A 27,500-nucleotide genomic window follows, 5' to 3' on the forward strand; every position below is an offset into this window, starting at 1 on the left:
AATGAACAGGCCCAGACTATAACACAATGAATGAACAGGCCCAGACTTCAACACAATGAACAGGCCTTGACTTCAACACAATGAACAGGCCCAGACTTCAACACAATGAAAAAGCCCAGACTTCAACACAATGAAAAAGCCCAGACTTCAACACAATGAACAGGCCCAGACTTCAACACAATGAACAGGCCCAGACTTCAACACAATGAACAGGCCCAGACTTCAACACAATGAACAGGCCCAGACTTCAACACAATGAACAGGCCTTGACTTCAACACAATGAACAGGCCTTGACTTCAACACAATGAACAGGCCCAGACTTCAACACAATGAAAAAGCCCAGACTTCAACACAATGAACAGGCCCAGACTTCAACACAATGAACAGGCCCAGACTATAACAGGCCCAGACTATAACACAATGAACAATTAACACAATGAACAGGCCCAGACTTCAACACAATGAACAGGCCTTGACTTCAACACAATGAACAGGCCCAGACTTCAACACAATGAAAAAGCCCAGACTTCAACACAATGAACAGGCCCAGACTTCAACACAATGAACAGGCCCAGACTTCAACACAATGAACAGGCCCAGACTTCAACACAATGAACAGGCCCAGACTTCAACACAATGAACAGGCCCAGACTTCAACACAATGAACAGGCCCAGACTTCAACACAATGAACAGGCCCAGACTTCAACACAATGAACAGGCCCAGACTTCAACACAATGAACAGGCCCAGACTTCAACACAATGAACAGGCCCAGACTTCAACACAATGAACAGGCCTTGACTTCAACACAATGAACAGGCCTTGACTTCAACACAATGAACAGGCCTTGACTTCAACACAATGAACAGGCCCCGACTTCAACACAACACATCTTAGAGTATGTAACTGACAATTAACCTGTAAGTCTATGTTGTTGTTTTTTGGTTGAATTGAAATAAGACCTTGACTTCAACACAGCACATCTTAGAGTAGACCTTGACTTCAACACAACACATCTTAGAGTAGACCTTGACTTCAACACATCTTAAGAGTAGACCTTGACTTCAACACAACACATCTTAGAGTAGACCTTGACTTCAACACAACACATCTTAGACTAGACCTTGACTTCAACACATCTTAGACTAGACCCTGACTTCAACACATCTTAGAGTAGACCTTGACTTCAACACATCTTAGAGTAGACCTTGACTTCAACACAACACATCTTAGAGTAGACCTTGACTTCAACACATCTTAGAGTAGACCTTGACTTCAACACAACACATCTTAGACTAGACCTTGACTTCAACACATCTTAGACTAGACCCTGACTTCAACACATCTTAGAGTAGACCTTGACTTCAACACAACACATCTTAGACTAGACCTTGATTTCAACACATCTTAGACTAGAGCCTGACTTCAACACATCTTAGAGTAGACCTTGACTTCAACACAACACATCTTAGACTAGACCTTGACTTCAACACATCTTAGAGTAGACCTTGACTTCAACACAACACATCTTAGACTAGACCTTGACTTCAACACATCTTAGAGTAGACCTTGACTTCAACACAACACATCTTAGACTAGACCTTGACTTCAACACATCTTAGACTAGACCTTGACTTCAACACAACACATCTTAGAGTAGACCTTGACTTCAACACAACACATCTTAGACTAGAACTTGACTTCAACACATCTTAGAGTAGACCTTGACTTCAACACAACACATCTTAGACTAGACCTTGACTTCAACACAGCACATCTTAGAGTAGACCTTGACCTTTAACCCACCCACGGGCATCTCTAAGAAAGCAGCAGTTAACCCACCCATGGGCATCTCTAAGAAAGCAGCAGTTAACCCACCCATGGGCATCCCTAAGAAAGCAGCATGTCTTCAGGATCCAACCTCTGACCTCAGCCTGCCCCCTTCCACTCATTCCCTTACAGTTAATTTCACTACAGCCCTATACCACCTGTGTGTGTGTACATGTATGTGTGTGTGAGCGTGCATGCGCACGCGCGTGCCTAATACCACCAGAGTGTGGGTGTTAACACGGCCTTGCGTTGCCTTGCCTGAGGAAACATTAATTCACACCTACAGCTTCCTCCCCTCCTGCTCACTTCGGTCATAGAAATATGATCTAGAATCCGTGTTGAATCAATGTGACATCCATTCCCCTACATTAATCTCATCCATTCCCCTACATTAATCTCATCCATTCCCCAACATTAATCTCATCCATTCCCCTACATTAATCTCATCCATTCCCCTACATTAATCTCATCCATTCCCCTACATTAATCTCATCCATTCCCCTACATTAATCTCATCCATTCCCCTACATTAATCTCATCCATTCCCCTACATTAATCTCATCCATTCCCCTACGTTAATCTCATCCATTCCCCTACATTAATCTCTTCCATTCCCCCAGTAACCTGTAATGTGTTGCTCTCCACAGGATGCTGTGTCTCTCCCCCCTGACCTGCCAGAGGAAGAGTTTAAGACTTCGGGCCTGCATGGCACCCTATTCCCTACTTAGTGCACTACTTTTGACCAAAACCCTATGAGCCCTGGTCAAACTCATTGCACTCTTTAGGGAATAAGGTGCTGTTTGGAATTCAGACTAAGGAGCTCTGATTTCCAATTAGTGTATTTAAAGGGCTTTATATTCCCGTGGTAGGACATGGATACGCTGGTCTCATTTGGAAAACTTCTACACTGGAGAATTCCACAGAGGAGAGTGTGTGATGGAGTGTGTGTCTCGTGAGGAAGAGAGAATAGGTCACCTGTGCGAGTGTGTGTGTGTGTGTGTGTGTGTGTGTGTGTGTGTGTGTGTGTGTGTGTGTGTGTGTGTGTGTGTGTGTGTGTGTGTGTGTGTGTGTGTGTGTGTGTGTGTGTGTGTGTGTGTGTGTGTGTGTGTGTGTGTGTGTGTGTGTGTGTGTGTGTGTGTGTATGTGTGTGTGTGTGTGTGTGTGTGTGTGTGTGTGTGTGTGTGTGTGTGTGTGTGTGTGTGTGTGTGCGCGCATGCGGAATTCTGAACCCCAAAATCATTCTGAACAACAAAATTCACAAATTCCTGATATGAACTGACCTAATCAACACCGTAGATAAATGTGTGATACGACCATTACAATTCTATTAGACCCGGCTTGTTATTCTCCTCCCAGACGTAGGATTCGTCCCAAATCAAGCCCTATTCCCCACAGTATATAGTGCACTACTTTTGACCAGAGCCCTATGGGCCTAGTGCACTACCTGATGGACCCTAGTCAAAAGGAGTGCACTACATAGAAAAAGGAGCCATTTAAGGACACAGATAGTAGATAGTAGATCTACTGTATAGGCTACATATAACACAAGAACTGTGTCACTGACAAACAGATTGATAGATAGAAAGACAAATAGACAAGGGAGAGATGGTAATGAAACCAGTAGATAAATACAGGCTACAGATGCTCCAGTATGGTATGAACACAAACACTGTAGACGCTCACAGGGCCAACCAAGGGAGGAAGCAGAGCAGAAGCTGTTGACTATCCCACAGGGGCCACGGTAGATTTCAGGCTGTTACATAAGTCCTGTAGGTTTGGTGCAGTTAGGCCACATGGGGACAATGTTTCACCCACACCCCCGCACACACACACTGTAATGCCCGGGGTGTAGTGGAGGAAGAAGTCAGGCGCAGGAAGCAGAGAGTTCAGGGTAGCGATACTTTTAATTCACCACACCGGTGAAAACGACGCCAACCGGTGAAAACCGGTGAAACATTGTGTGCCGGTGAAACACCGGTGAAAACGACGCCAACCCAAACGAATGCCCCAAAAACACGGGGAACTAAACAGTCCAGAAAATACACACGTACACGGACAAGCGTGACCTACAGTCGTGCACAATCGTACACTGAAAATGATCCTGCACACCCAGAGGCTGGATAATAAAGCCCAACCAACCTAACTAAACACAGGTGTAACTAATCAACAGACAAGGGGGGAAAAAGGATCAGTGGCAGCTAGTAGGCCGGTGACGACGACCGCCGAGCGCCACCCGAACAGGAAGAGGAGCCACCTTCGGTAGGAGTCGTGACACACACCCTTAGGGACATATTAAATTCTGTAAGGGTTTGCCTCAGTGTTAAGTCACTTTGTACCTCAGTAAAACATCAAGGGGTTGAAATTTAGTGGTTTGATTTGAAAGATTAGTGAATGCGAGGTACAAACAAACATACTGTATGCTTTGTAAGTCTGTCCGTTACGGTCAGTAGCACAGGCAAGTCCCTGAAGAACTATACACTCTTAGGAAAAAAAGGTTTCAAAAGGGTTCTCGACTGTCCCCATAGGATACCCCTTTTTGGTTCCAGGTAGAACCCTCTGTGGGAAGGGTTCTACCTGGAACCAATAAGGCTTCTTCAAAGGGTTCTCCTATGGGGACAGCAGAAGGACCCTATTAGGTTCTAGAAAGCACCTTTTTCTCTAAGAGTGTAGAGACTAATATTGAGCACATTCAATTAACTCAATATGCTACTATTTTTTTATCAAAGTTCAACCGAACAAACCATTTGTTTCCAGTTGACATTAGTGTTTTAAAAATGGTCTTCACTCAAACACACACACACACACACACCTACACACACGCTGTTAGGGAGGGACTGTGCTGGGCGGGCTGCTGGATAAAACATAAATAACTGTGCAGAATTACACACAAACAGCACACGGCTCTGTGATGACACAGTACACGGCTCTGTGATGACACAGCACACGGCTCTGTGATGACACAGCACACGGCTCTGTGATGACACAGCACACGGCTCTGTGATGACACAGCACACGGCTCTGTGATGACACAGCACACGGCTCTGTGATGACACAGCACACGGCTCTGTGATGACACAGCACACGGCTCTGGCTCTGTGATGACACAGCACATGGCTCTGTGATGACACAGCACACGGCTCTGTGATGACACAGTACACGGCTCTGTGATGACACAGCACAGGCCTCTGTGATGACCCGGACACAAAGACGCAGAAAGGGGGGAAAAATATAAAACAGAACAGACGAATGGGAGGACAGGAGAGAACAGGGGAGGAGAGGAGAAGTGAGGACAGGAGGAGAGGGAAGGAGAGTAAAGGAGAAGAGAGGACAGGAGAAGAGAAGAGAAGAGAGGACAGGACAGGAGAGGAGAGAAGAGAAGAGAAGAGAAGAGAAGAGAGAGAAGAGAAGAGAAGAGAAGAGAAGAGAAGAGAAGAGAAGAGAAGAGACAGGAGAGGAGAGAAGAGAAGAGAAGAGAAGAGAAGAGAAGAGAGGAGAGGAGAGGAGAGGAGAGGAGAGGAGAGGAGAGGAGAGGAGAGGAGAGGAGAGGAGAGGAGAGGAGAGGAGAGGAGAGGAGAGGAGAGGAGAGGAGAGGAGAGGAGAGGAGAGGAGAGGAGAGGAGGACAGGAGAGGACAGAAGGAGAGGAGAGAGAGAGAGAAGAAGAGAGGAGAGGGCAGGACAGGAGAGGAGAGGGAGGAGAGGAGAGGAGAGGAGAGGAGAAGAGAGAGAAGAGAGACAGGGCAGGACAGGAGAGGAGAGGAGAAGAGAGAGAGGACAGGGCAGGACAGGAGAGAGGACAAGAGAGGGGGGCGGGAGAGACAGAGAAGAGAGGAGAAGAGAGGAGAAGAGAGGACAGGGGAGGAGAAGAGAGGACAGGACAGGACAGGAGAGGGGGACAGGAGAGGAGAAGAGAGGACAGGAGAAGAGAAGAGAGGAGAGAACAGGGGGAGAGGACAGGACAGGACAGGAGAGGGCGGACAGGCGAGGGGGACAGGAGAGGAGGGGACCGGAGAAGAGAAGAGAAGAGAGGGGGGTGTACCTTAGTTCCATCCATTGGATTATGGATAACAGTGGTCTGAGCCTCCTACAAAAAGAGAGGGATGGAGGTAAAGATAGATGGAAGGAGAGATGGAGAGAGAGAAAGAGAGAGAGAGATGGGGAGAGATGGAGAAAGAAAGCAAAGGAGAGTGAGAGAGATGAATAGAAAGACAAAGAAAGAGTGAGGAAGGAAAACAGGTAGAGAGAAAGAGAAAAATAACAGATGAGGATAAAGATGTGGACAGTATGTATGTAGGTCAGATGAGGTTAAAGATGTGAACAGTATGTATGTAGGTCAGATGAGGATAAAGATGTGAACAGTATGTATGTAGATGAGGTTAAAGATCAGATGAGGTTAAAGATGTGAACAGTATGTATGTATGTAGTCAGATGAGGTTAAAGATGTGAACAGTATGTATGTAGGTCAGATGAGGTTAAAGATGTGAACAGTATGTATGTATGTAGGTCAGATGAGGATAAAGGTGTGAACAGTATGTATGTAGGTCAGATGAGGTTAAAGATGTGAACAGTATGTATGTAGGTCAGATGAGGATAAAGATGTGAACAGTATGTATGTAGGTCAGATGAGGATAAAGATGTGAACAGTATGTATGTAGGTCAGATGAGGTTAAAGATGTGAACAGTATGTATGTATGTAGGTCAGATGAGGTTAAAGATGTGAACAGTATGTATGTAGGTCAGATGAGGTTAAAGATGTCAGATGAGGGTCAGATGAGGATAAAGATGTGGACAGTATGTATGTAGGTCAGATGAGGATAAAGATGTGAACAGTATGTAGGGTCAGATGAGGTTAAAGATGTGAACAGTATGTATGTAGGTCAGATGAGGATAAAGATGTGAACATGTATGTAGGTCAGTATAAAGATAGGTCAGATGAGGATAAAGATGTGAACAGTATGTATGTATGGGTCAGATGAGGATAAAGATGTGAACAGTATGTATGTAGGTCAGATGAGGATAAAGATGTGAACAGTATGTATGTATGTAGGTCAGATGAGGATAAAGATGTGAACAGTATGTATGTAGGTCAGATGAGGTTAAAGATGTGAACAGTATGTATGTAGGTCAGATGAGGTTAAAGATGTGAACAGTATGTATGTAGGTCAGATGAGGATAAAGATGTGAACAGTATGTATGTATGTAGGTCAGATGAGGATAAAGATGTGAACAGTATGTATGTAGGTCAGATGAGGATAAAGGTGTGAACAGTATGTATGTATGTAGGTCAGATGAGGTTAAAGATGTGAACAGTATGTATGTATGTAGGTCAGATGAGGATAAAGGTGTGTGTGTACAGTACCAGTCAAACGTTTGGACACGCCTACTGATTCAAGGGTTTTTCTTTATTGTTTAATATTTTCTGGAATCATCAAAACTATGAAATGACACATATGGAATCATGTAGTAACCAACAAAAGTGATATACAAATCAAAACATAGTTTATATTTGAGATTCTTCAAAAGTAGCCACCCTTTGCCTTGATGACAGCTTTGCACACTCTTGTCATTCTCTCAACCAGCTTCGTGAGGTAGTCACCTGGAATGCATGTCAATTAACAGGTGTGCCTTGTTAAAAGTTCATTTGTGGAATTTCTTTCCTTCTTAATGCATTAGAGCCAAGCAGTTGTGTTGTGACAAGGTAGGGGTGGTATACAGAAGATGGCCCTATTTGGTAAAAGACCAAGTCCATATTATGAAGAACAACTCAAATAAGCAAAGAGAAACAAGCGTTCATCAGTACTTTAAGACATGAAGGTCAGTCAATATGGAAATTTTCAAGAACTTTTCAAGTTTCTTCAAGTGCAGTTGCAAAAAACATCAAGCGCTATGATGAAACTGGCTCTCATGAGGACCGCCACAGGAATGGAAGACCCAGAGTTACCTCTGCCGCAGAGGATAAGTTCATTAGAGTTACCAGCCTCAGAAATCAGCAATTAAATGCACCTCAGATTGCAGCCCAAATAAATGCTTCAAGTGACAGACACATCTCAACATCAACTGTGTAAAAGGGCTATTTGACGAAGAAGGAGGGTGATGGAGTGCTGCATCAGATGACCTGGCCTCAACAATCACCCAACATCAACCCAATTGAGATGGTTTGCGATGAGTTGGATCGCAGAGTGAAGGAAAAGCACCCAGAAAGTGCTCAGCATACGTGGGAAATCCTTCAAAACTGTTGGAAAAGCATTCCAGGTGAAGCTGGTTGAGAGAATGGCCAGAGTGTGCAAAGGTGACTACCTCATGAAACTGGTTGAGATAATGCAAAGCGTGTGCAAAGCGGTCATCAAGGAAAAGGGTGGCCACTTAGAAGAATCTCAAATCTAAAATATATTTTGATTTGTTTAACACTTTTTTAGTTACTACATGATTCCATATGTGTTCATTCATAGTTTTGATGTCTTCACTAATATTCTTCACTGTAGAAAATAGTTAAAAAATAAAGAAAAACCCTTGAATGAGTAGGTGTGTCCAACCTTTCACTGGTACTGTAGGTCAGATGAGGTTAAAGGTCTGTATATGTAGGTCAGATGAGGTTGAAGTCTGTATATCTAGGTCAGATGAGGTTGAAGGTCTGTATATGTAGGTCAGATGAGGTTGAAGGTCTGTATATGTAGGTCAGATGAGGTTGAAGGTCTGTATATGTAGGTCAGATGAGGTTGAAGGTCTGTATATGTAGGTCAGATGAGGTTGAAGGTATGTTTACAGTACATTCAGGAAGTATTTAGACCCCTTGACCTTATTCTAAAATTCATTAAAATCGTTTTTTTCCCTCATCAATCTACACACAATACCCCATAATGACATCACAATATCTCATCATGACAAAGCAAAAACAGATTTTTAGAAATCTTTGAAAATCTATAACAAATAAATAACTGAAATATCACATTTACTTCAGTAATCAGACCCTTTACTCAGTACTTTGTTGAAGCATCTTTGGTAGCGATTACAGCACTGAGTCTTCTTGTGTATGACACTACAAGCTTGGCACACCTGTATTTGGGGAATTTCTCCCATTCTTCTCTGCAGATCCTCTCAAACTCTGTCAGGTTGGATGGGGGGGGGGCAGCGGCACAGCTATTTTCAGGTCTCTCCAGCGAGAGATCAAGTTCAAGTCCGGGCTCTGGCTGGGCAACTCAATGACATTCAGAGACTTGTCCCGAAGCCACTCCTGCGTTATCGTGGCTGTGTGCTTAGGGTCGTTGTCCTGTTGGAAGGTGAACCTTCGCCCCAGTCTGAGGTCCTGAGCGCTCTGGAGCAGGTTTTCATCAATGATCTCTTTGTACTTTGCACCATTTGCGCCATCTTTCTTTCGATCCGGACTAGTCTCCCAGTCCCTGCCGCTTATAAACATCCCCACAGCATGATGCTGCCACCACCATGCTTCACCGTAGTGATGGTGCCAGGTTTCCTCCAGACGTGACACTTGGCATTCAGGCCAAAGAGTTCAATCTTGGTTTCATCAGACCAGAGAATCTTGTTTCTCACGGTCTGAGAGTGCCTTTTACTGAGGAGTGGCTTCCGTCTGGCCACTCTACCATAACGGCCTGATTGGTTTGAGTGCTGCAGAGATGGTTGTCCTTCTGGAAGGTTCTCCCATCTCCACAGAGGAACTCTGAAGCTCTGTCAGAGTGACCATCGGGTTCATGGTCACCTCCCTGACCAAGGCCCTTCTCCGTTGATTGCTCAGTTTGGTCGGGTGGCCAGCTCTAGGAAGAGTCTTTGAACTACAAACTTCCTCCATTTAAGAATGATGGAGACCACTGGGTTCTTGTGGACCTTCAATGCTACAGACATTTTTGGTACCCTTCCCCAGATCTGTGCCTCAACACAATCCTGTCTCGGAGCTCTATGGACAATTCCTTTGACCTCATGGCTTGGCCTTTCCAAATCATGTCCAATCAACTGAATTTACCAGAGGTGGACTCCAATTAAGTTGTAGAAACATCTCAAGGATGATCCATGGAAACTGTGACGTGGTGAGGTTGGCGAAGATAAGAGACCACACAAGGAATCAGTGGTTAAGGATAAACATAATATTTTACTGAGAAACGGTAACCGCAATATCACAGTACACTTGAAAAACAACAAACACTAAGTCTCGAACTCAGTCAGGAAACAAATGCACACGGTGAACAATTCAATCTTCTGGAAAACACACATTTTTTAACTGGGAAATCATCATGAGTAAATAAGACACACCTGAGTGTTGTTAATGTCTCTAGGACGGTCTCTGCTGTCCTCTGGTGACACGTGGAACCATGACAACCTGAGTGTCCTTAATGTCTCTAGGACGGTCTCTGCTGTCCTCTGGTGACACGTGGAACCATGACAACCTGAGTGTCCTTAATGTCTCTAGGACGGTCTCTGCTGTCCTCTGGTGACACGTGGAACCATGACAACCTGAGTGTCGTTAATGTCTCTAGGACGGTCTCTGCTGTCCTCTGGTGACACGTGGAACCATGACAACCTGAGTGTTGTTAATGTCTCTAGGACGGTCTCTGCTGTCCTCTGGTGACACGTGGAACCATGACAACCTGAGTGTCCTCTGTGACACGTGGAACCATGACAACCTCTCTAGGACGGTCTCTGCTGTCCTCTGGTGACACGTGGAACCATGACAACCTGAGTGTCCTTAATGTCTCTAGGACGGTCTCTGCTGTTCTCTGGTGACACGTGGAACCATGACAACCTGAGTGTCGTTACTAATGGACGGTCTCTGCTGTTCTCTGGTGACACGTGGAACCATGACAACCTGAGTGTCGTTAATGTCTCTAGGACGGTCTCTGCTGTCCTCTGGTGACACGTGGAACCATGACAACCTGAGTGTCGTTAATGTCTCTAGGACGGTCTCTGCTGTCCTCTGGACAACCTGAGTGTCACGGTGTCCTCTGAACCATGACAACCTGAGTGTTGTTAATGTCTCTAGGACGGTCTCTGCTGTCCTCTGGAACCATGACAACCTGAGTGGAACCATGACAACCTGAGTGGACGGTTGTTAATGTCAACCTCTAGTCTCTAGGACGGTCTCTGCTGTCCTCTGGTGACACGTGGAACCATGACAACCTGAGTGTCGTTAATGTCTCTAGGACGGTCTCTGCTGTCCTCTGGTGACAGGTGGAACCATGACAACCTGAGTGTCCTTAATGTCTCTAGGACGGTCTCTGCTGTCCTCTGGTGACACGTGGAACCATGACAACCTGAGTGTTGTTAATGTCTCTAGGACGGTCTCTGCTGTTCTCTGGTGACACGTGGAACCATGACAACCTGAGTGTCCTTAATGTCTCTAGGACGGTCTCTGCTGTCCTCTGGTGACACGTGGAACCATGACAACCTGAGTGTCCTTAATGTCTCTAGGACGGTCTCTGCTGTCCTCTGGTGACACGTGGAACCATGACAGAAACAGGATGCACCTGAGCTCAATTTCGAGTCTCATAGCAAGGAGTCTGAATACTTATGTAAATAAGGTATTTCTGTTGATTTATTTTCAATACATTTGCTAAATTGTATAAAAACCTGTTTTCTCTTTTTCATAATAGATTGATGAGGAACCAAATTGATTTAATCCATTTTAGAATAAGGCTGTAACATAACAACATGTAGAAAAGGTCAAGGGGTCTGAATACTTTCTGATTGCGCTGTATGTCAGATGAGGTCAAAGCAAAAGGTGAGAAAACTGGTTAAAACTGGAAGAGATTCTTCTGGAGTGATAGAGTTGAGGGGTGGATGAGCTGAGGACTGTAATTTTGAATCAATTTAAAAAACACACACACACATGCTCGCGCTGAGCCAGAGGAGAGGAACATGGCTTGAACGGTCAGAGAGAACTCTGGGTAAAAGTTACAAACACACCATGTCTGCTAACCATTCTGCAGAGCTCTACTTACCCACTCTCTCTCACACACACACACACACACACACACACACACACACACACACACACACACACACACACACACACACACACACACACACACACACACACACACACACACACACACACACACACACACACACACACACACACACACACACACACACACACACACAATCGTCAGAGACATGTCTGAAAACACATATATTTTACACAAATACACAAAAGTGTATGCAGCAGACCCTCACAGAAACCCTGCAGGAACGTTGCGCCCCACAAAAGCACATAGTGTACAGTACACCATAGAGAACATTATGAAGAAGCCACAACCACAACCTCTTGACTCAACTGTTTCTGTCGGACACATAACATGTGGTAATACAGGGACACATGTCAGATCTGTTCCTTCCCAATGACTCTACTTATCCGTGTTGAATCGCCACTGTTCACAGCCGGCCATCCTCTACCTTAAGCCCCTCGTCGGCACGGTGTGTTTTCTACTTAACAGGAGACGACTATGAGTCAACGAAGGCCGTATACTTCAACCCAGTCGGGGTTGTTCTGTACTGTAGTAGGCACATCAGCATCTGCTGCTAAGTGGGTTTACTGTTTACAGAAGAGTTTCCGGTGCTGTCACGCTGAGTGAGGTAAAAGCTACTCTACAATGCCATTACACCATGACAGGACCCCTTTTTTTCTCCCCTCCCTCCCTCTCCCTCCCTCCCTCCCTCCCTCTTTCCCTCCCTCCCTATCTCCCCTCCCATCTCCCCTCAACAGTTCTATTAGAAGCCTCATTTGACACGCATCACACACACAGGCACACACACACTTTCCCCCACACCATTCCAAGCACTCTCCCCAGAAAGTGACACCTTCCGATGACCAATCACCAGCCAGCTGTCTCCTACATGATTATGACATTGTCGTCATGACAACCGTTGCCCTGGACAACAGTTTGGGAGATGGGGAGAGAGAAGAGAACAAAGTACCTGGGGTTTAACTGCAGATTGAGGACGTAGGGGGAGGGAGGGAAGGTTAGGGAGGGAGGGAGGGAGGGAAGGAGGGTTATGGAGGGTGGGAAGGCTAGGGAGGGATACTTAGGGAAGTTGGGAAGGTTAGGGAGGGAGGGAGGGAGGGTTAGGGAGGTGAGGAAGGGAGGGATAGGGAGGGAGGGAGGGAGGGAAGGAAGGTTATGGAGGGAGGGAGGGTTAGGGAGGTGAGGAAGGGAGGGAGGGAAGGTTATGGAGGGAGGGAGGGTTAGGGAGGTTTAGGGAGGGTGAGAAGTTTAAAATGACCTAGCCTAACTATTACCCAACTATTACCTAACCCAACTATTACCTATCCCAACTATTACCTAACCCAACTATTACTTAACCCAACTATTACCTAACTATTACCTAACCCAACTATTACCTATCCCAAATATTACCTAACCCAACTATTACCTAACCCAACTATTACCTAACCCAACTATTACCTAACCCAACTATTACCTAACCATTACCTAACCCAACTATTACCTAACCCAACTATTACCTAACTATTACCTAACCCAACTATTACCTATCCCAACTATTACCTATCCCAACTATTACCTATCCCAACTATTACCTATCCCAACTATTACCCCAACTATTACCTATCCCAACTATTACCTATCCCAACTATTACCTAACCCAACTATTACCTAACCCAACTATTACCTAACCCAACTATTACCTATCCCAACTATTACCTAACCCAACTATTACCTAACCCAACTATTACCTAACTCCCAACTATTACCTAACCCAACTATGACCTAATTATTACCTAACCCAACTATTACCTAACACAACTATTACCTAACCCAACTATTACCTAACCCAACTATTACCTAACCCAACTATTACCTAACCCAACTATTACCTAACCCAACTATTACCTAACCCAACTATTACCAAACCCAACTATTACCAAACCCAACTATTACCAAACCCAACTATTACCTAACTATTACCTAACCCAACTATTACCTAACCCAACTATTACCTATCCCAACTATTACCTAACTATTACCAAACCCAACTATTACCAAACCCAACTATTACCTAACTATTACCTAACCCAACTATTACCTAACCCAACTATTACCTAACCCAACTATTACCTAACCCAACTATTACCTAACCCAACTATTACCTAACCCAACTATTACCTAACCCAACTATTACCTATCCCAACTATTACCTAACCCAACTATTACCTAACCCAACTATTACCTAACCCAACTATTACCTAACCCAACTATTACCTAACCCAACTATTACCTAACCCAACTATTACCTATGCCAACTATTACCTAACCCAACTATTACCTAACCCAACTATTACCTAACCCAACTATTACCTAACCCAACCTATTACCTATTACCTAGCTATTACCTAACCCAACTATTACCTATCCCAACTATTACCTAACCCAACTATTACCTAACCCAACTATTACCTAACCCAACTATTACCTAACCCAACTATTACCTAACCCAACTATTACCTAACCCAACTATTACCTAACCCAACTATTACCTAACCCAACTATTACCTAACTATTACCTAACCCAACTATTACCTAACCCAACTATTACCTAACCCAACTATTACCTAACCCAACTATTACCTAACCCAACTATTACCTAACTATTACCTAACCCAACTATTACCTAACCCAACTATTACCCCCCAACTATTACCAACTATTACCTAACCCAACTATTACCTAACCCAACTATTACCTAACCCAACTATTACCTAACCCAACTATTACCTAACCCAACTATTACCTAACCCAACTATTACCTAACCCAACTATTACCTAACCCAACTATTACCTAACCCAACTATTACCTAACCCAACTATTACCTAACCCAACTATTACCTAACCCAACTATTACCTAACCCAACTATTACCTAACCCAACTATTACCTAACCCAACTATTACCTAACCCAACTATTACCTAACAACTATTACCTAACCCAACTATTACCTAACCCAACTATTACCTAACCCAACTATTACCTAACCGAACTATTACCTAACCCAACTATTACCTAACCCAACTATTACCTAACCCAACTATTACCTAACCTATTACCTAACCCAACTATTACCTAACCCAACTATTACCTAACCCAACTATTACCTAACCCAACTATTACCTAACCCAACTATTACCTAACCCAACTATTACCTAACCCAACTATTACCTAACCCAACTATTACCTAACCCAACTATTACCTAACCCAACTATTACCTAACCCAACTATTACCTAACCCAACTATTACCTAACCCAACTATTACCTAACCCAACTATTACCTATCCCAACTATTACCTAACCCAACTATTACCTATCCCAACTATTACCTAACCTATTACCTAGAACTATTACCTTAACTATTACCTAACTATTACCTAACCCAACTATTACCTAACCCAACTATTACCTAACTATTACCTAACTATTACCTAACCCAACTATTACCTAACCCAACTATTACCTAACCCAACTATTACCTAACCCAACTATTACCTAACCCAACTATTACCTAACCCAACTATTACCTAACCCAACTATTACCTAACCCAACTATTACCTAACCCAACTATTACCTAACCCAACTATTACCTAACCCAACTATTACCTAACCCAACTATTACCTAACCCAACTATTACCTAAACTATTACCTAACCCAACTATTACCTAACCCAACTATTACCTAACCCAACTATTACCTAACCCAACTATTACCTAACCCAACTATTACCTAACCCAACTATTACCTAACCCATTACTATTACCTAACCCAACTATTACCTAACCCAACTATTACCTAACCCAACTATTACCTAACCCAACTATTACCTAACCCAACTATTACCTAACCCAACTATTACCTAAAAACCCAACTATTACCTAACTACTATTACCTAACATTGTATCCCACTACCTAACCCAACTATTACCTAACCCAACTATTACCTAACCCAACTATTACCTAACCCAACTATTACCTAACCCAATATTACCTAACCCAACTATTACCAACTATTACCTATCCCAACTATTACCTAACCCAACTATTACCTAACCCAACTATTACCTAACCCAACTATTACCTAACCCAACTATTACCTATCCCAACTATTACCTAACCCAACTATTACCTAACCCAACTATTACCTAACCCAACTATTACCTAACCCAACTATTACCTATCCCAACTATTACCTAACAGACCAACAACAGACACCTACCAGACAACTATTACCTAACAACATTACAGACAGACAACAGACTATTACCTAACCCAACTATTACCTAACCCAACTATTACCTAACCCAACTATTACCTAACCCAACTATTACCTAACCAACTATTACCTAACAAAGTTGAACTATTACCTAACCCAACTATTACCTAACCCAACTATTACCTAACCCAAGAGACAGAACATTACCACACGTAGACCACAACTATTACCTAACCCAACTATTACCTAACCCAACTATTACCTAACCCAACTATTACCTAGACCCAACTATTACCAGAACACCAACTATTACCTAGACCCAACTATTACCAGAACCCAACTATTACCTAACCCAACTATTACCTAACCCAACCATTACCTAACCCAACTATTACCTAACCCCAAGCAACTATTACCTAGACAGAACACAACTATTACCTAACCAACTATTACCTAACCCAACTATTACCAGAACCAGAGCAACCACATTACCAGAACCCAACTATTACCTAACCCAACTATTACCTAACCCAACTATTACCTAACCCAACTATTACCTATAGTAATAGTAACTATTACAACTATTAGATACGGCATTGTTCACTGGGACCCGATGTAGCCCTAATCACAGGAGAGAGGCAGTTGTAGAGTAATATGGACATTTATCAGACACTTTTTTTTATCTTAAGTGATTTAAAAGTGAATATATTCAGTTTATGTGGTAAACCAACCCACATAAAGGAGTAGGCCTACCATGCTTCAACTAGTCTAAAACCATCTAGCACTTTTAATGGCTTAATTACCTCCCGTTGATTTGTTGTGACCAGATATAGTCATTTAACTTACTTATCCTCCCTAAATAATAATTCATCATTATATCTGTCAATTGTCTTCCTGTTTTGACAGATATTTAATCCCCCCCCCCCTCAGGTTGCCTGACATAGCTTCTCTACTAACCAATCACACACCAGGATGGCAGATCAGACCTCCGCTATAGGGACAGAACCAGAGCCACACGACAGACAGATCGACAGAACACAGACAGACCAGACGTGTCAGACAGACACAGAGCCAGACCGACAGAACCACAGACACGACAGAACACAGACAGACCGACAGACCAGACAGACCACACGTGTCAGACAGAACACAGAGCCACACGTGTCAGACAGACACAGACAGACCGACAGACAGACAGACAGACAGACAGACAGACAGACAGACAGACAGACAGACAGCTACCCACAGACTCTGATATCTGCTTCTGTCCTGTCGTCTCTGGATGCGAAATACCAATAATAAAAGACACCGCAACAAAGTTGAAGGAAACAGTGACACACGGTGACAGTCAATGACAGTGAAGCGCTCTTTGACAGATTTAACGCATCTGACACGTGTCAGAGACAGAACACAGAGCCACACGTGTCAGAGACAGAACACAGAGCAGAGCCACACGTGTCAGAGACAGAACACAGAGCAGAGCCACACGTGTCAGAGACAGAACACAGAGCCACACGTGTCAGAGACAGAACACAGAGCAGAGCCACACGTGTCAGAGACAGAACACAGAGCCACACGTGTCAGAGACAGAACACAGAGCCACACGTGTCAGAGACAGAACACAGAGCCACACGTGTCAGAGACAGAACACAGAGCCACACGTGTCAGAGACAGAACACAGAGCCGAGCCACACGTGTCAGAGACAGAACACAGAGCAGAGCCACAACACAGAGCAGAGCCACACGTGTCAGAGACAGAACACAGAGCAGAGCCACACGTGTCAGAGACAGAACACAGAGCAGAGCCACACGTGTCAGAGACAGAACACAGAGCAGAGCCACACGTGTCAGAGACAGAACACAGAGCAGAGCCACACGTGTCAGAGACAGAACACAGAGCAGAGCCACACGTGTCAGAGACAGAACACAGAGCAGAGCCACACGTGTCAGAGACAGAACACAGAGCAGAGCCACACGTGTCAGAGACAGAACACAGAGCAGAGCCACACGTGTCAGAGACAGAACACAGAGCAGAGCCACACGTGTCAGAGACAGAACACAGAGCAGAGCCACACGTGTCAGAGACAGAACACAGAGCCACACGTGTCAGAGACAGAACACAGAGCCACACGTGTCAGAGACAGAACACAGAGCCCACACGTGTCAGAGACAGAACACAGAGCCACACGTGTCAGAGACAGAACACAGAGCCACACGTGTCAGAGACAGAACACAGAGCCACACGTGTCAGAGACAGAACACAGAGCCACACGTGTCAGAGACAGAACACAGAGCCACACGTGTCAGAGACAGAACACAGAGCAGAGCCACACGTGTCAGAGACAGAACACAGAGCAGAGCCACACGTGTCAGAGACAGAACACAGAGCAGAGCCACACGTGTCAGAGACAGAACACAGAGCAGAGCCACACGTGTCAGAGACAGAACACAGAGCAGAGCCACACGTGTCAGAGACAGAACACAGAGCCACACGTGTCAGAGACAGAACACAGAGCCACACGTGTCAGAGACAGAGCACAGAGCAGAGCCACACGTGTCAGAGACAGAACACAGAGCAGAGCCACACGTGTCAGAGACAGAACACAGAGCCACACGTGTCAGAGACAGAACACAGAGCCACACGTGTCAGAGACAGAACACAGAGCCACACGTGTCAGAGACAGAACACAGAGCCACACGTGTCAGAGACAGAACACAGAGCCACACGTGTCAGAGACAGAACACAGAGCCACACGTGTCAGAGACAGAACACAGAGCCACACGTGTCAGAGACAGAACACAGAGCCACACGTGTCAGAGACAGAACACAGAGCCACACGTGTCAGAGACAGAACACAGAGCCACACGTGTCAGAGACAGAACACAGAGCCACACGTGTCAGAGACAGAACACAGAGCCACACGTGTCAGAGACAGAACACAGAGCCACACGTGTCAGAGACAGAACACAGAGCCACACGTGTCAGAGACAGAACACAGAGCCACACGTGTCAGAGACAGAACACAGAGCCACACGTGTCAGAGACAGCACAGCACCATAGCTGATCTAAAGTGACAGAACGACGACGAGCCACGGACGAACACAGAGCCACACGTGTCAGAGACAGCACAGCACCATAGCTGATCTAAAGTGACACTAAACGACAGACGGACGGACGGACGGACGGACGGACGGACGGACGGACGGACGGACGGACGGACGGACAGACAGACAGACAGACAGACAGACAGACAGACAGACAGACAGACAGACAGACAGACAGACAGACAGACAGACAGACAGACAGACAGACAGACAGACAGACAGACAGACAGACAGACAGACAGACAGACAGACAGGGATCAAAGGTAAATACCAGAACAGGAGTAGGGACGTTTCCTTTGGGGCTGGTGACTATGCTGTTTTTGGTGCTGTTTGTCTGTGGTGTCTGGGGCTGTGCAGGGAGAGGGGAGACAACACAGGGTTAAGAACAGTGGATTCTCTAGATGGAGGATGGGCCTTGGTGGTGAAAGGGTTAACACAAATAGACCTGGGTTCAAATAGTATTCTGAAACGTTCATTGAGCATTTGCACTACCTTGATAAGTGATGGTTTTAGCTGGCATGGAGGGAGTGGTGGGTTAATACACAGTATCACAGTGGTTCAAAGGAAACAGCAGCAGTGAGGGTCAAGCAGTGTGTTACTGTAGCAGTGTGTTAATGTAGCAGTGTGTTACTGTAGCAGTGTGTTACTGTAGCAGTGTGTTACTGTAGCAGTCAGTGTATTACTGTAGCAGTGTGTTACTGTAGCAGTGTGTTACTGTAGCAGTCAGTGTACTACTGTAGCAGTGTGTTACTGTAGCAGTGTGTTACTGTAGCAGTGTGTTACTGTAGCAGTGTGTTACTGTAGCAGTGTGTTACTGTAGCAGTGTATTACTGTAGCAGTGTATTACTGTAGCAGTGTTAACCATGGAGAAGAGGCCTTGAGACAGAGAGAGAGAGAGAGAGAGAGAGAGAGAGAGAGAGAGAGAGAGAGAGAGAGAGAGAGAGAGAGAGAGAGACAGAGCGAGAGAGAGAGACAGAGCGAGAGAGAGAGAGACAGAGGGACAGACAGAGACAGAGGGACAGACAGAGACAGAGGGACAGACAGAGACAGAGGGACAGACAGACAGACAGACAGACAGACAGACAGACAGACAGACAGACAGACAGACAGACAGACAGACAGACAGACGGACAGACAGACAGACGGACAGACAGACGGACGGACAGACGGACGGACAGACGGACGGACAGACAGACGGACAGACAGACGGGACAGACAGAGGGACAGACAGAGGGGACAGACAGAGGGACAGACAGAGGGACAGACAGAGGGACAGACAGAGGGACAGACAGAGGGACAGACAGAGGGACAGACAGAGGGACAGACAGAGGGACAGACAGACAGACAGACAGACAGACAGACAGACAGACAGACAGACAGACAGACAGACAGACAGACAGACAGACAGACAGACAGACAGACAGACAGACAGACAGACAGACAGACAGACAGACAGACAGACAGACAGACAGACAGACAGACAGACAGTACTGCTAGATGAGCATGTCAAATAAAACAGGGGACTTGATTGGTGAGCATCACTTCTGGTTGATCAATGGGCTTCAAATCACCAGAAAGAACTTCATCAGTCAGGAAGACAGAGCAGGAAGAGAGGAGGACCATTTATGTGGCTTCTTAAGAGGGAAGGAAGACAGAGGAGAACACACAAGTGGAGGATAGGAACAGAGGATGGCATCATCAGGAGAAGTGAAAGGTAAATAAGAGGGCGAGCGGTTAGGAAGGCGCACTGACTGAGTGTGAAGGGATCACTCATACTTTTATGGTGATGGAGTCTGTGGAGGAAACACCTACAGAGAAAAACACACAACGATGGTCACATGCACGGGACAGGTGTAGTGACAGGTGTTGGGACAGGTGTAGGCACAGGTGTAGTGACAGGTGTAGGGACAGGTGTAGTGACAGGTGTAGTGACAGGTGTTGGTACAGGTGTTGGGACAGGTGTAGGCACAGGTGTAGTGACAGGTGTAGTGACAGGTGTAGTGACAGGTGTAGGCACAGGTGTAGTGACAGGTGTAGTGACAGGTGTAGGCACAGGTGTAGTGACAGGTGTAGTGACAGGTGTAGGCACAGGTGTAGTGACAGGTGTAGTGACAGGTGTAGTGACAGGTGTAGGCACAGGTGTAGTGACAGGTGTAGTGACAGGTGTAGGCACAGGTGTAGTGACAGGTGTAGTGACAGGTGTAGTGACAGGTGTGGTGACAGGTGTAGTGACAGGTGTAGGCACAGGTGTAGTGACAGGTGTAGGGACAGGTGTAGGCACAGGTGTAGTGACAGGTGTAGGGACAGGTGTAGGCACAGGTGTAGTGACAGGTGTGGTGACAGGTGTGGTGACAGGTGTAGTGACAGGTGTAGTGACAGGTGTAGTGACAGGTGTGGTGACAGGTGTAGTGACAGGTGTAGTGACAGGTGTAGTGACAGGTTTAGTGACAGGTGTAGGCACAGGTGTAGTGACAGGTGTAGGGACACGTGTAGGCACAGGTGTAGGCACAGGTGTAGTGACAGGTGTATTGACAGGTGTAGTGACAGGTGTGGTGACAGATGTAGTGACAGGTGTAGTGACAGGTGTAGGCACAGGTGTAGGCACAGGTGTAGTGACAGGTGTAGTGACAGGTGTAGTGACAGGTGTGGTGACAGGTGTAGTGACAGGTGTAGGCACAGGTGTAGTGACAGGTGTAGGGACAGGTGTAAGGACAGGTGTAAGGACAGGTGTAGGGACAGGTATAGGGACAGATATAGGGACAGGTGTAGTGACAGGTATAGTGACAGGTGTAGGGACAGGTGTGGGGACAGGTGTAGGGACAGGTGTCGGGACAGGTTTAGGCACAGGTGTAGTGACAGTTGTAGTTAAATCAATTAGGTAGCAAACAGAGCTGTGCAACTCTTCTGTTAATGGTCATGGACAAACTGGTATCCATTGTGATTAAAATGCAGAACAATTAACTCAAACTGCTAGGTTCTCGGTTTTCTAAAGGACCTTGCAGATGAAGATATTAACTTTTTGTCTACTGATCAAATGCTAGAGTAGCCTGTGGCTTTATACTGTACATAGACAAAACTTTATACAAAGGGCTGTTATACTGTACGCAACACAAGAGTGTAGTGTCTGGCTGTTATACTGTACGCAACACAAGACTGTAGTGTCTGGCTGTTATACTGTACTCAACACAACACTGAAGTGTCTGGCTGTTATACTGTACTCAACACAACACTGAAGTGTCTGGCTGTTATACTGTACTCAACACAACACTGTAGTGTCTGGCTGTTATACTGTACTCAACACAACACTGTAGTGTCTGGCTGTTGTCTGGCTGTACTCAACACAACACTGTAGTGTCTGGCTGTTATACTGTACTCAACACAACACTGTAGTGTCTGGCTGTTATACTGTACTCAACACAACACTGTAGTGTCTGGCTGTTATACTGTACTCAACACAAGACTGTAGTGTCTGGCTGTTATACTGTACTCAACACAAGACTGTAGTGTCTGGCTGTTATACTGTACTCAACACAAGACTGGGGTGTCTGGCTGTTATACTGTACTCAACACAAGACTGGGGTGTCTGGCTGTTATACTGTACTCAACACAAGACTGGGGTGTCTGGCTGTTATACTGTACTCAACGCAAGACTGTCTGGCTGTTATACTGTACTCAACACAAGACTGGGGTGTCTGGCTGTTATACTGTACTCAACACAAGACTGGGGTGTCTGGCTGTTATACTGTACTCAACGCAAGACTGTCTGGCTGTTATACTGTACTCAACACAAGACTGGGGTGTTTGGCTGTTATACTGTACTCAACACAAGACTGGGGTGTCTGGCTGTTATACTGTACTCAACACAAGACTGGGGTGTCTGGCTGTTATACTGTACTCAACACAAGACTGGGGTGTCTGGCTGTTATACTGTACTCAACACAAGACTGGGGTGTCTGGCTGTTATACTGTACTCAACGCAAGACTGTCTGGCTGTTATACTGTACTCAACACAAGACTGGGGTGTCTGGCTGTTATACTGTACTCAACACAAGACTGGGGTGTCTGGCTGTTATACTGTACTCAACACAAGACTGGGGTGTCTGGCTGTTATACTGTACTCAACACAAGACTGGGGTGTCTGGCTGTTATACTGTACTCAACACAAGACTGGGGTGTCTGGCTGTTATACTGTACGCAACACAAGACTGGGGTGTCTGGCTGTTATACTGTACTCAACACAAGACTGTAGTGTCTGGCTGTTATACTGTACGCAACACAAGACTGTAGTGTCTGGCTGTTATATGCCCCTGAAAAAGGCAGCTAACCCACTGTTCCTTGGCTGTCATTGTAAAAATAATTTGTTCTTAACTGACTTGCCTAGTTAAATAAAGGTTAACAAAAATCAACAAAACAATATTAATCTGAGGAGACAAGGAGGAGACAGAGGGGTCAGAGGAGACAAGGAGAGGAGGAAGAGGGGTCAGAGTAGTCAGAGGAGACAAGGAGAGGAGTAAAAGGGGTCAGAGGAGACGAAGAGAGTAGTAAGAGGGGTCAGAGGAGACAAGGAGAGGGGTCAGAGTGGTCAGAGGAGACAAGGAGAGGGGTCAGAGGAGACAAGGAGAGGGGTCAGAGTGGTCAGAGGAGACAAGGAGAGGAGTACGAGGGGTTAGAGTGGTCAGAGGAGACAAGGGGAGGAGTATGAGGGGTCAGAGGAGACAAGGAGAGGAGTACGAGGGGTCAGAGGAGACAAGGAGAGGAATACGAGGGGTCAGAGGAGACAAGGAGAGGAGTACGAGGGGTCAGAGGAGACAAGGAGAGGAGTACGAGGGGTCAGAGAAGACAAGGAGAGGTGTACAAGGGGTCAGAAGGGTCAGAGGAGACAGCGAGAGGTGTACGAGGGGTCAGAGGAGACAAGGAGAGGAGTCAGAGAGGAGATACAACCAGGGAAATAATAACGAGAGAGTGAGAAAGACGGAGGAGGAGTGTGTCAGGGGCCTGTTGCTAGGCGATTATGAGTGTGGCGTGGAGAGGAGCAGGGGGACGTGTGTGTGTGTGTGTGTGTGTGTGTGTGTGTGTGTGTGTGTGTGTGTGTGTGTGTGTGTGTGTGTGTGTGTGTGTGTGTGTGTGTGTGTGTGTGTGTGTGTGTGTGTGTGTGTGTGTGTGTGTGTGTGTGTGTGTGTGTGTGTGTGTGTGTGTGTGTGTGTGTGTGTGAGACTGAGAGTCTATTTCTGTCTGGTGTGTTTCCAGGGTTCAGACTCATGTCTATTCCTGGAACTGTAGTCACAATTCCTACTGAATAAACAGACCAGAAAGCAGCTAGCACAAAGCTCACACACACACACACACACACACACGCACGCACGCACGCACGCACGCAGAGAGAGAGGGAGGGGAGGGAGAGAGGAGAGAGAGAGAGGGAGCAGAGAGAAAGAGGGAGAGGAGAGAGAAAGAGAGGAGATGGAGAGCAGAGAGAGCGAGAGCGAGAGCGAGAGAGGTAGCAGAGAGAGAGAGAGGGGAGCAGAGAGACTGAGAAAGATCAGTACTGCATATAGACATAATGACATTTGAGATGTCTCTTTTCCTCTGAAAGTCTTGTGAGTGTAATGTTTACTGTTCATTTTATTTATTGTTTATTTCACTTCTGTTGATCATCTATGTCACTTTGGCAATGTTAACATGTGTTTACCATGGTAATACATCTCTTTGAAATGGTATTGAATTGAGAGACAGAGAAGAAAAAGAGAGAGGGGGGTCTTACCTTGACATCTGCCTTCTTGTTGAGCAAACTCTTGGCTGCTGCAATGGGAAACAACAGCAGACACACAGGTCAGAGATTCTGGTAGAACAGGAGATCAGAGAGATCACAAAGGTGTATCAGTATCAACCTGTAGTCCCGTAGGGTTCCTAGTTGTAGACGGGTAACCCAAATTCAACCACAGGTAGAAAAAGAATCCAACAGGGTAGGGGACAAGACAGTGGTAACAGGAGGTAGTAAACGCTGACATCTTTACACAGGTTATCAACGACTGGTCCAGCAGACCCTGATAATCACAACACTCCTCTGAGATCTTCTGGAGATTTAGAGAGGAGAGGAGGTTTGTTCGTACTAAAGACAGTGGTCTGTTTAGCATAATACCCATAATCCTCAGCAAGAGGGGAAATATTCAAACAGACAACAGTCCGTATCCATTGTGTCACAGAGAACACAGAACTGTTCCTGGGTTAAAACTATCCCATTCGGCGTGGCACAGGAGGCCCAGCGAGAGTTGATGTGGGTTGCCGCGAGCAACAGAACCTCATTAAGAGGAACTGGTTAATCAGTTAACGAGGCAGAGATAGAAAACGAATTTGGGGCTTAATACTGGAGCCTGTCCCCTCGGTCCCCTTCAGGGCTAGAGCCTGAAATGGTGCTCCTACCAAGACACACACACCGTCCCAATCTCTCTCCTCTATAGCACCGTCCCAGTCTCTCTCCTCTATAGCACCGTCCCAGTCTCTCTCCTCTATAGCACCGTCCCAGTCTCTCTCCTCTGTAGCAGCGTCCCAGTCTCTCTCCTCTATAGCACCGTCCCAGTCTCTCTCCTCTATAGCACCGTCCCAGTCTCTCTCCTCTATAGCACCGTCCCAGTCTCTCTCCTCTATAGCACCGTCCCAGTCTCTCTCCTCTATAGCACCGTCCCAGTCTCTCTCCTCTATAGCACCGTCCCAGTCTCTCTCCTCTATAGCACCGTCTCAGTCTCTCTCCTGTATAGCACCGTCCCAGTCTCTCTCCTCTATAGCACCGTCCCAGTCTCTCTCCTCTATAGCACCGTCCCAGTCTCTCTCCTCTATAGCACCGTCCCAGTCTCTCTCCTCTATAGCACCGTCCCAGTCTCTCTCCTCTATAGCACCGTCCCAGTCTCTCTCCTCTATAGCACCGTCCCAGTCTCTCTCCTCTATAGCACCGTCCCAGTCTCTCTCCTCTGTACCTGTCAGTATAACACCGTCCCAGTCTCTCTCCTCTATAGCACCGTCCCAGTCTCTCTCCTCTATAGCACCGTCCCAGTCTCTCTCCTCTATAGCAGCGTCCCAGTCTCTCTCCTCTATAGCACCGTCCCAGTCTCTCTCCTCTATAGCACCGTCCCAGTCTCTCTCCTCTATAGCACCGTCCCAGTCTCTCTCCTCTATAGCACCGTCCCAGTCTCTCTCCTCTGTACCTGTCAGTATAACACCGTCCCAGTCTCTCTCCTCTATAGCACCGTCCCAGTCTCTCTCCTCTATAGCACCGTCCCAGTCTCTCTCCTCTATAGCAGCGTCCCAGTCTCTCTCCTCTATAGCACCGCCCCAGTCTCTCTCCTCTATAGCACCGTCCCAGTCTCTCTCCTCTATAACACCGTCCCAGTCTCTCTCCTCTATATCAGCGTCCCAGTCTCTCTCCTCTATAGCACCGTCCCAGTCTCTCTCCTCTATAGCACCGTCCCAGTCTCTCTCCTCTATAGCACCGTCCCAGTCTCTCTCCTCTATAGCAGCGTCCCAGTCTCTCTCCTCTATAGCACCGTCCCAGTCTCTCTCCTCTATAGCACCGTCCCAGTCTCTCTCCTCTATAGCACCGTCCCAGTCTCTCTCCTCTATAGCACCGTCCCAGTCTCTCTCCTCTATAGCAGCGTCCCAGTCTCTCTCCTCTGTAGCAGCGTCCCAGTCTCTCTCCTCTATAGCAGCGTCCCAGTCTCTCTCCTCTGTAGCAGCGTCCCAGTCTCTCTCCTCTGTAGCACCGTCCCAGTCTCTCTCCTCTGTAGCACCGTCCCAGTCTCTCTCCTCTGTAGCACCGTCCCAGTCTCTCTCCTCTATAGCACCGTCCCAGTCTCTCTCCTCTATAGCACCGTCCCAGTCTCTCTCCTCTATAGCACCGTCCCAGTCTCTCTCCTCTATAGCACCGTCCCAGTCTCTCTCCTCTATAGCACCGTCCCAGTCTCTCTCCTCTATAGCACCGTCCCAGTCTCTCTCCTCTATAGCAGCGTCCCAGTCTCTCTCCTCTATAACACCGTCCCAATCTCTCTCCTCTATAGCACCGTCCCAATCTCTCTCCTCTATAGCACCGTCCCAGTCTCTCTCCTCTATAGCACCGTCCCAGTCTCTCTCCTCTATAACACCGTCCCAGTCTCTCTCCTCTATAGCACCGTCCCAGTAGCGCTCTCTCTATGTAGCTCTCTCTCTTTCTGTAGGTCTCTCTCTCTCTCTCTGTAGCTATCTCTCTGTAGCTCTCTCTCTCTCTGTAGCTCTCTCTCTCTAGGTAGCTCTCTCTGTAGTGCTCTCTCTCTCTCTGTAGCTCTCTCTATGTAGCTCTTTCTCTCTTTCT

The 27,500-nt window shown here is 46.2% G+C and overlaps 1 protein-coding gene across 19 annotated transcripts in view; it reads right to left on the reverse strand.

The window, feature by feature from the left end:
- LOC124036602 (calcium/calmodulin-dependent protein kinase type II subunit beta-like) overlaps nt 1–27,500 on the reverse strand; it is a 160,499-nt gene that overhangs the window by 13,238 nt on the left and 119,761 nt on the right. For 6 of the 19 annotated variants that reach the window (XM_046351378.1, XM_046351379.1, XM_046351377.1 and 3 more), the window contains 3 exons: nt 24,924–24,961; nt 19,437–19,514; nt 5,869–5,913 (listed from right to left, as the gene is read on the reverse strand). In XM_046351378.1, the coding sequence (XP_046207334.1) occupies nt 5,869–5,913; nt 19,437–19,514; nt 24,924–24,961 (161 nt within the window). The remainder of the gene's footprint in view (nt 1–5,868; nt 5,914–19,436; nt 19,515–24,923; nt 24,962–27,500) is intronic. The other 13 variants (XM_046351386.1, XM_046351381.1, XM_046351390.1 and 10 more) reach the window with 7 other exon arrangements.

The sequence above is a fragment of the Oncorhynchus gorbuscha genome, linkage group LG05 (assembly GCF_021184085.1).
Source record: "Oncorhynchus gorbuscha isolate QuinsamMale2020 ecotype Even-year linkage group LG05, OgorEven_v1.0, whole genome shotgun sequence".
Classification (NCBI taxonomy): domain Eukaryota; kingdom Metazoa; phylum Chordata; class Actinopteri; order Salmoniformes; family Salmonidae; genus Oncorhynchus; species Oncorhynchus gorbuscha.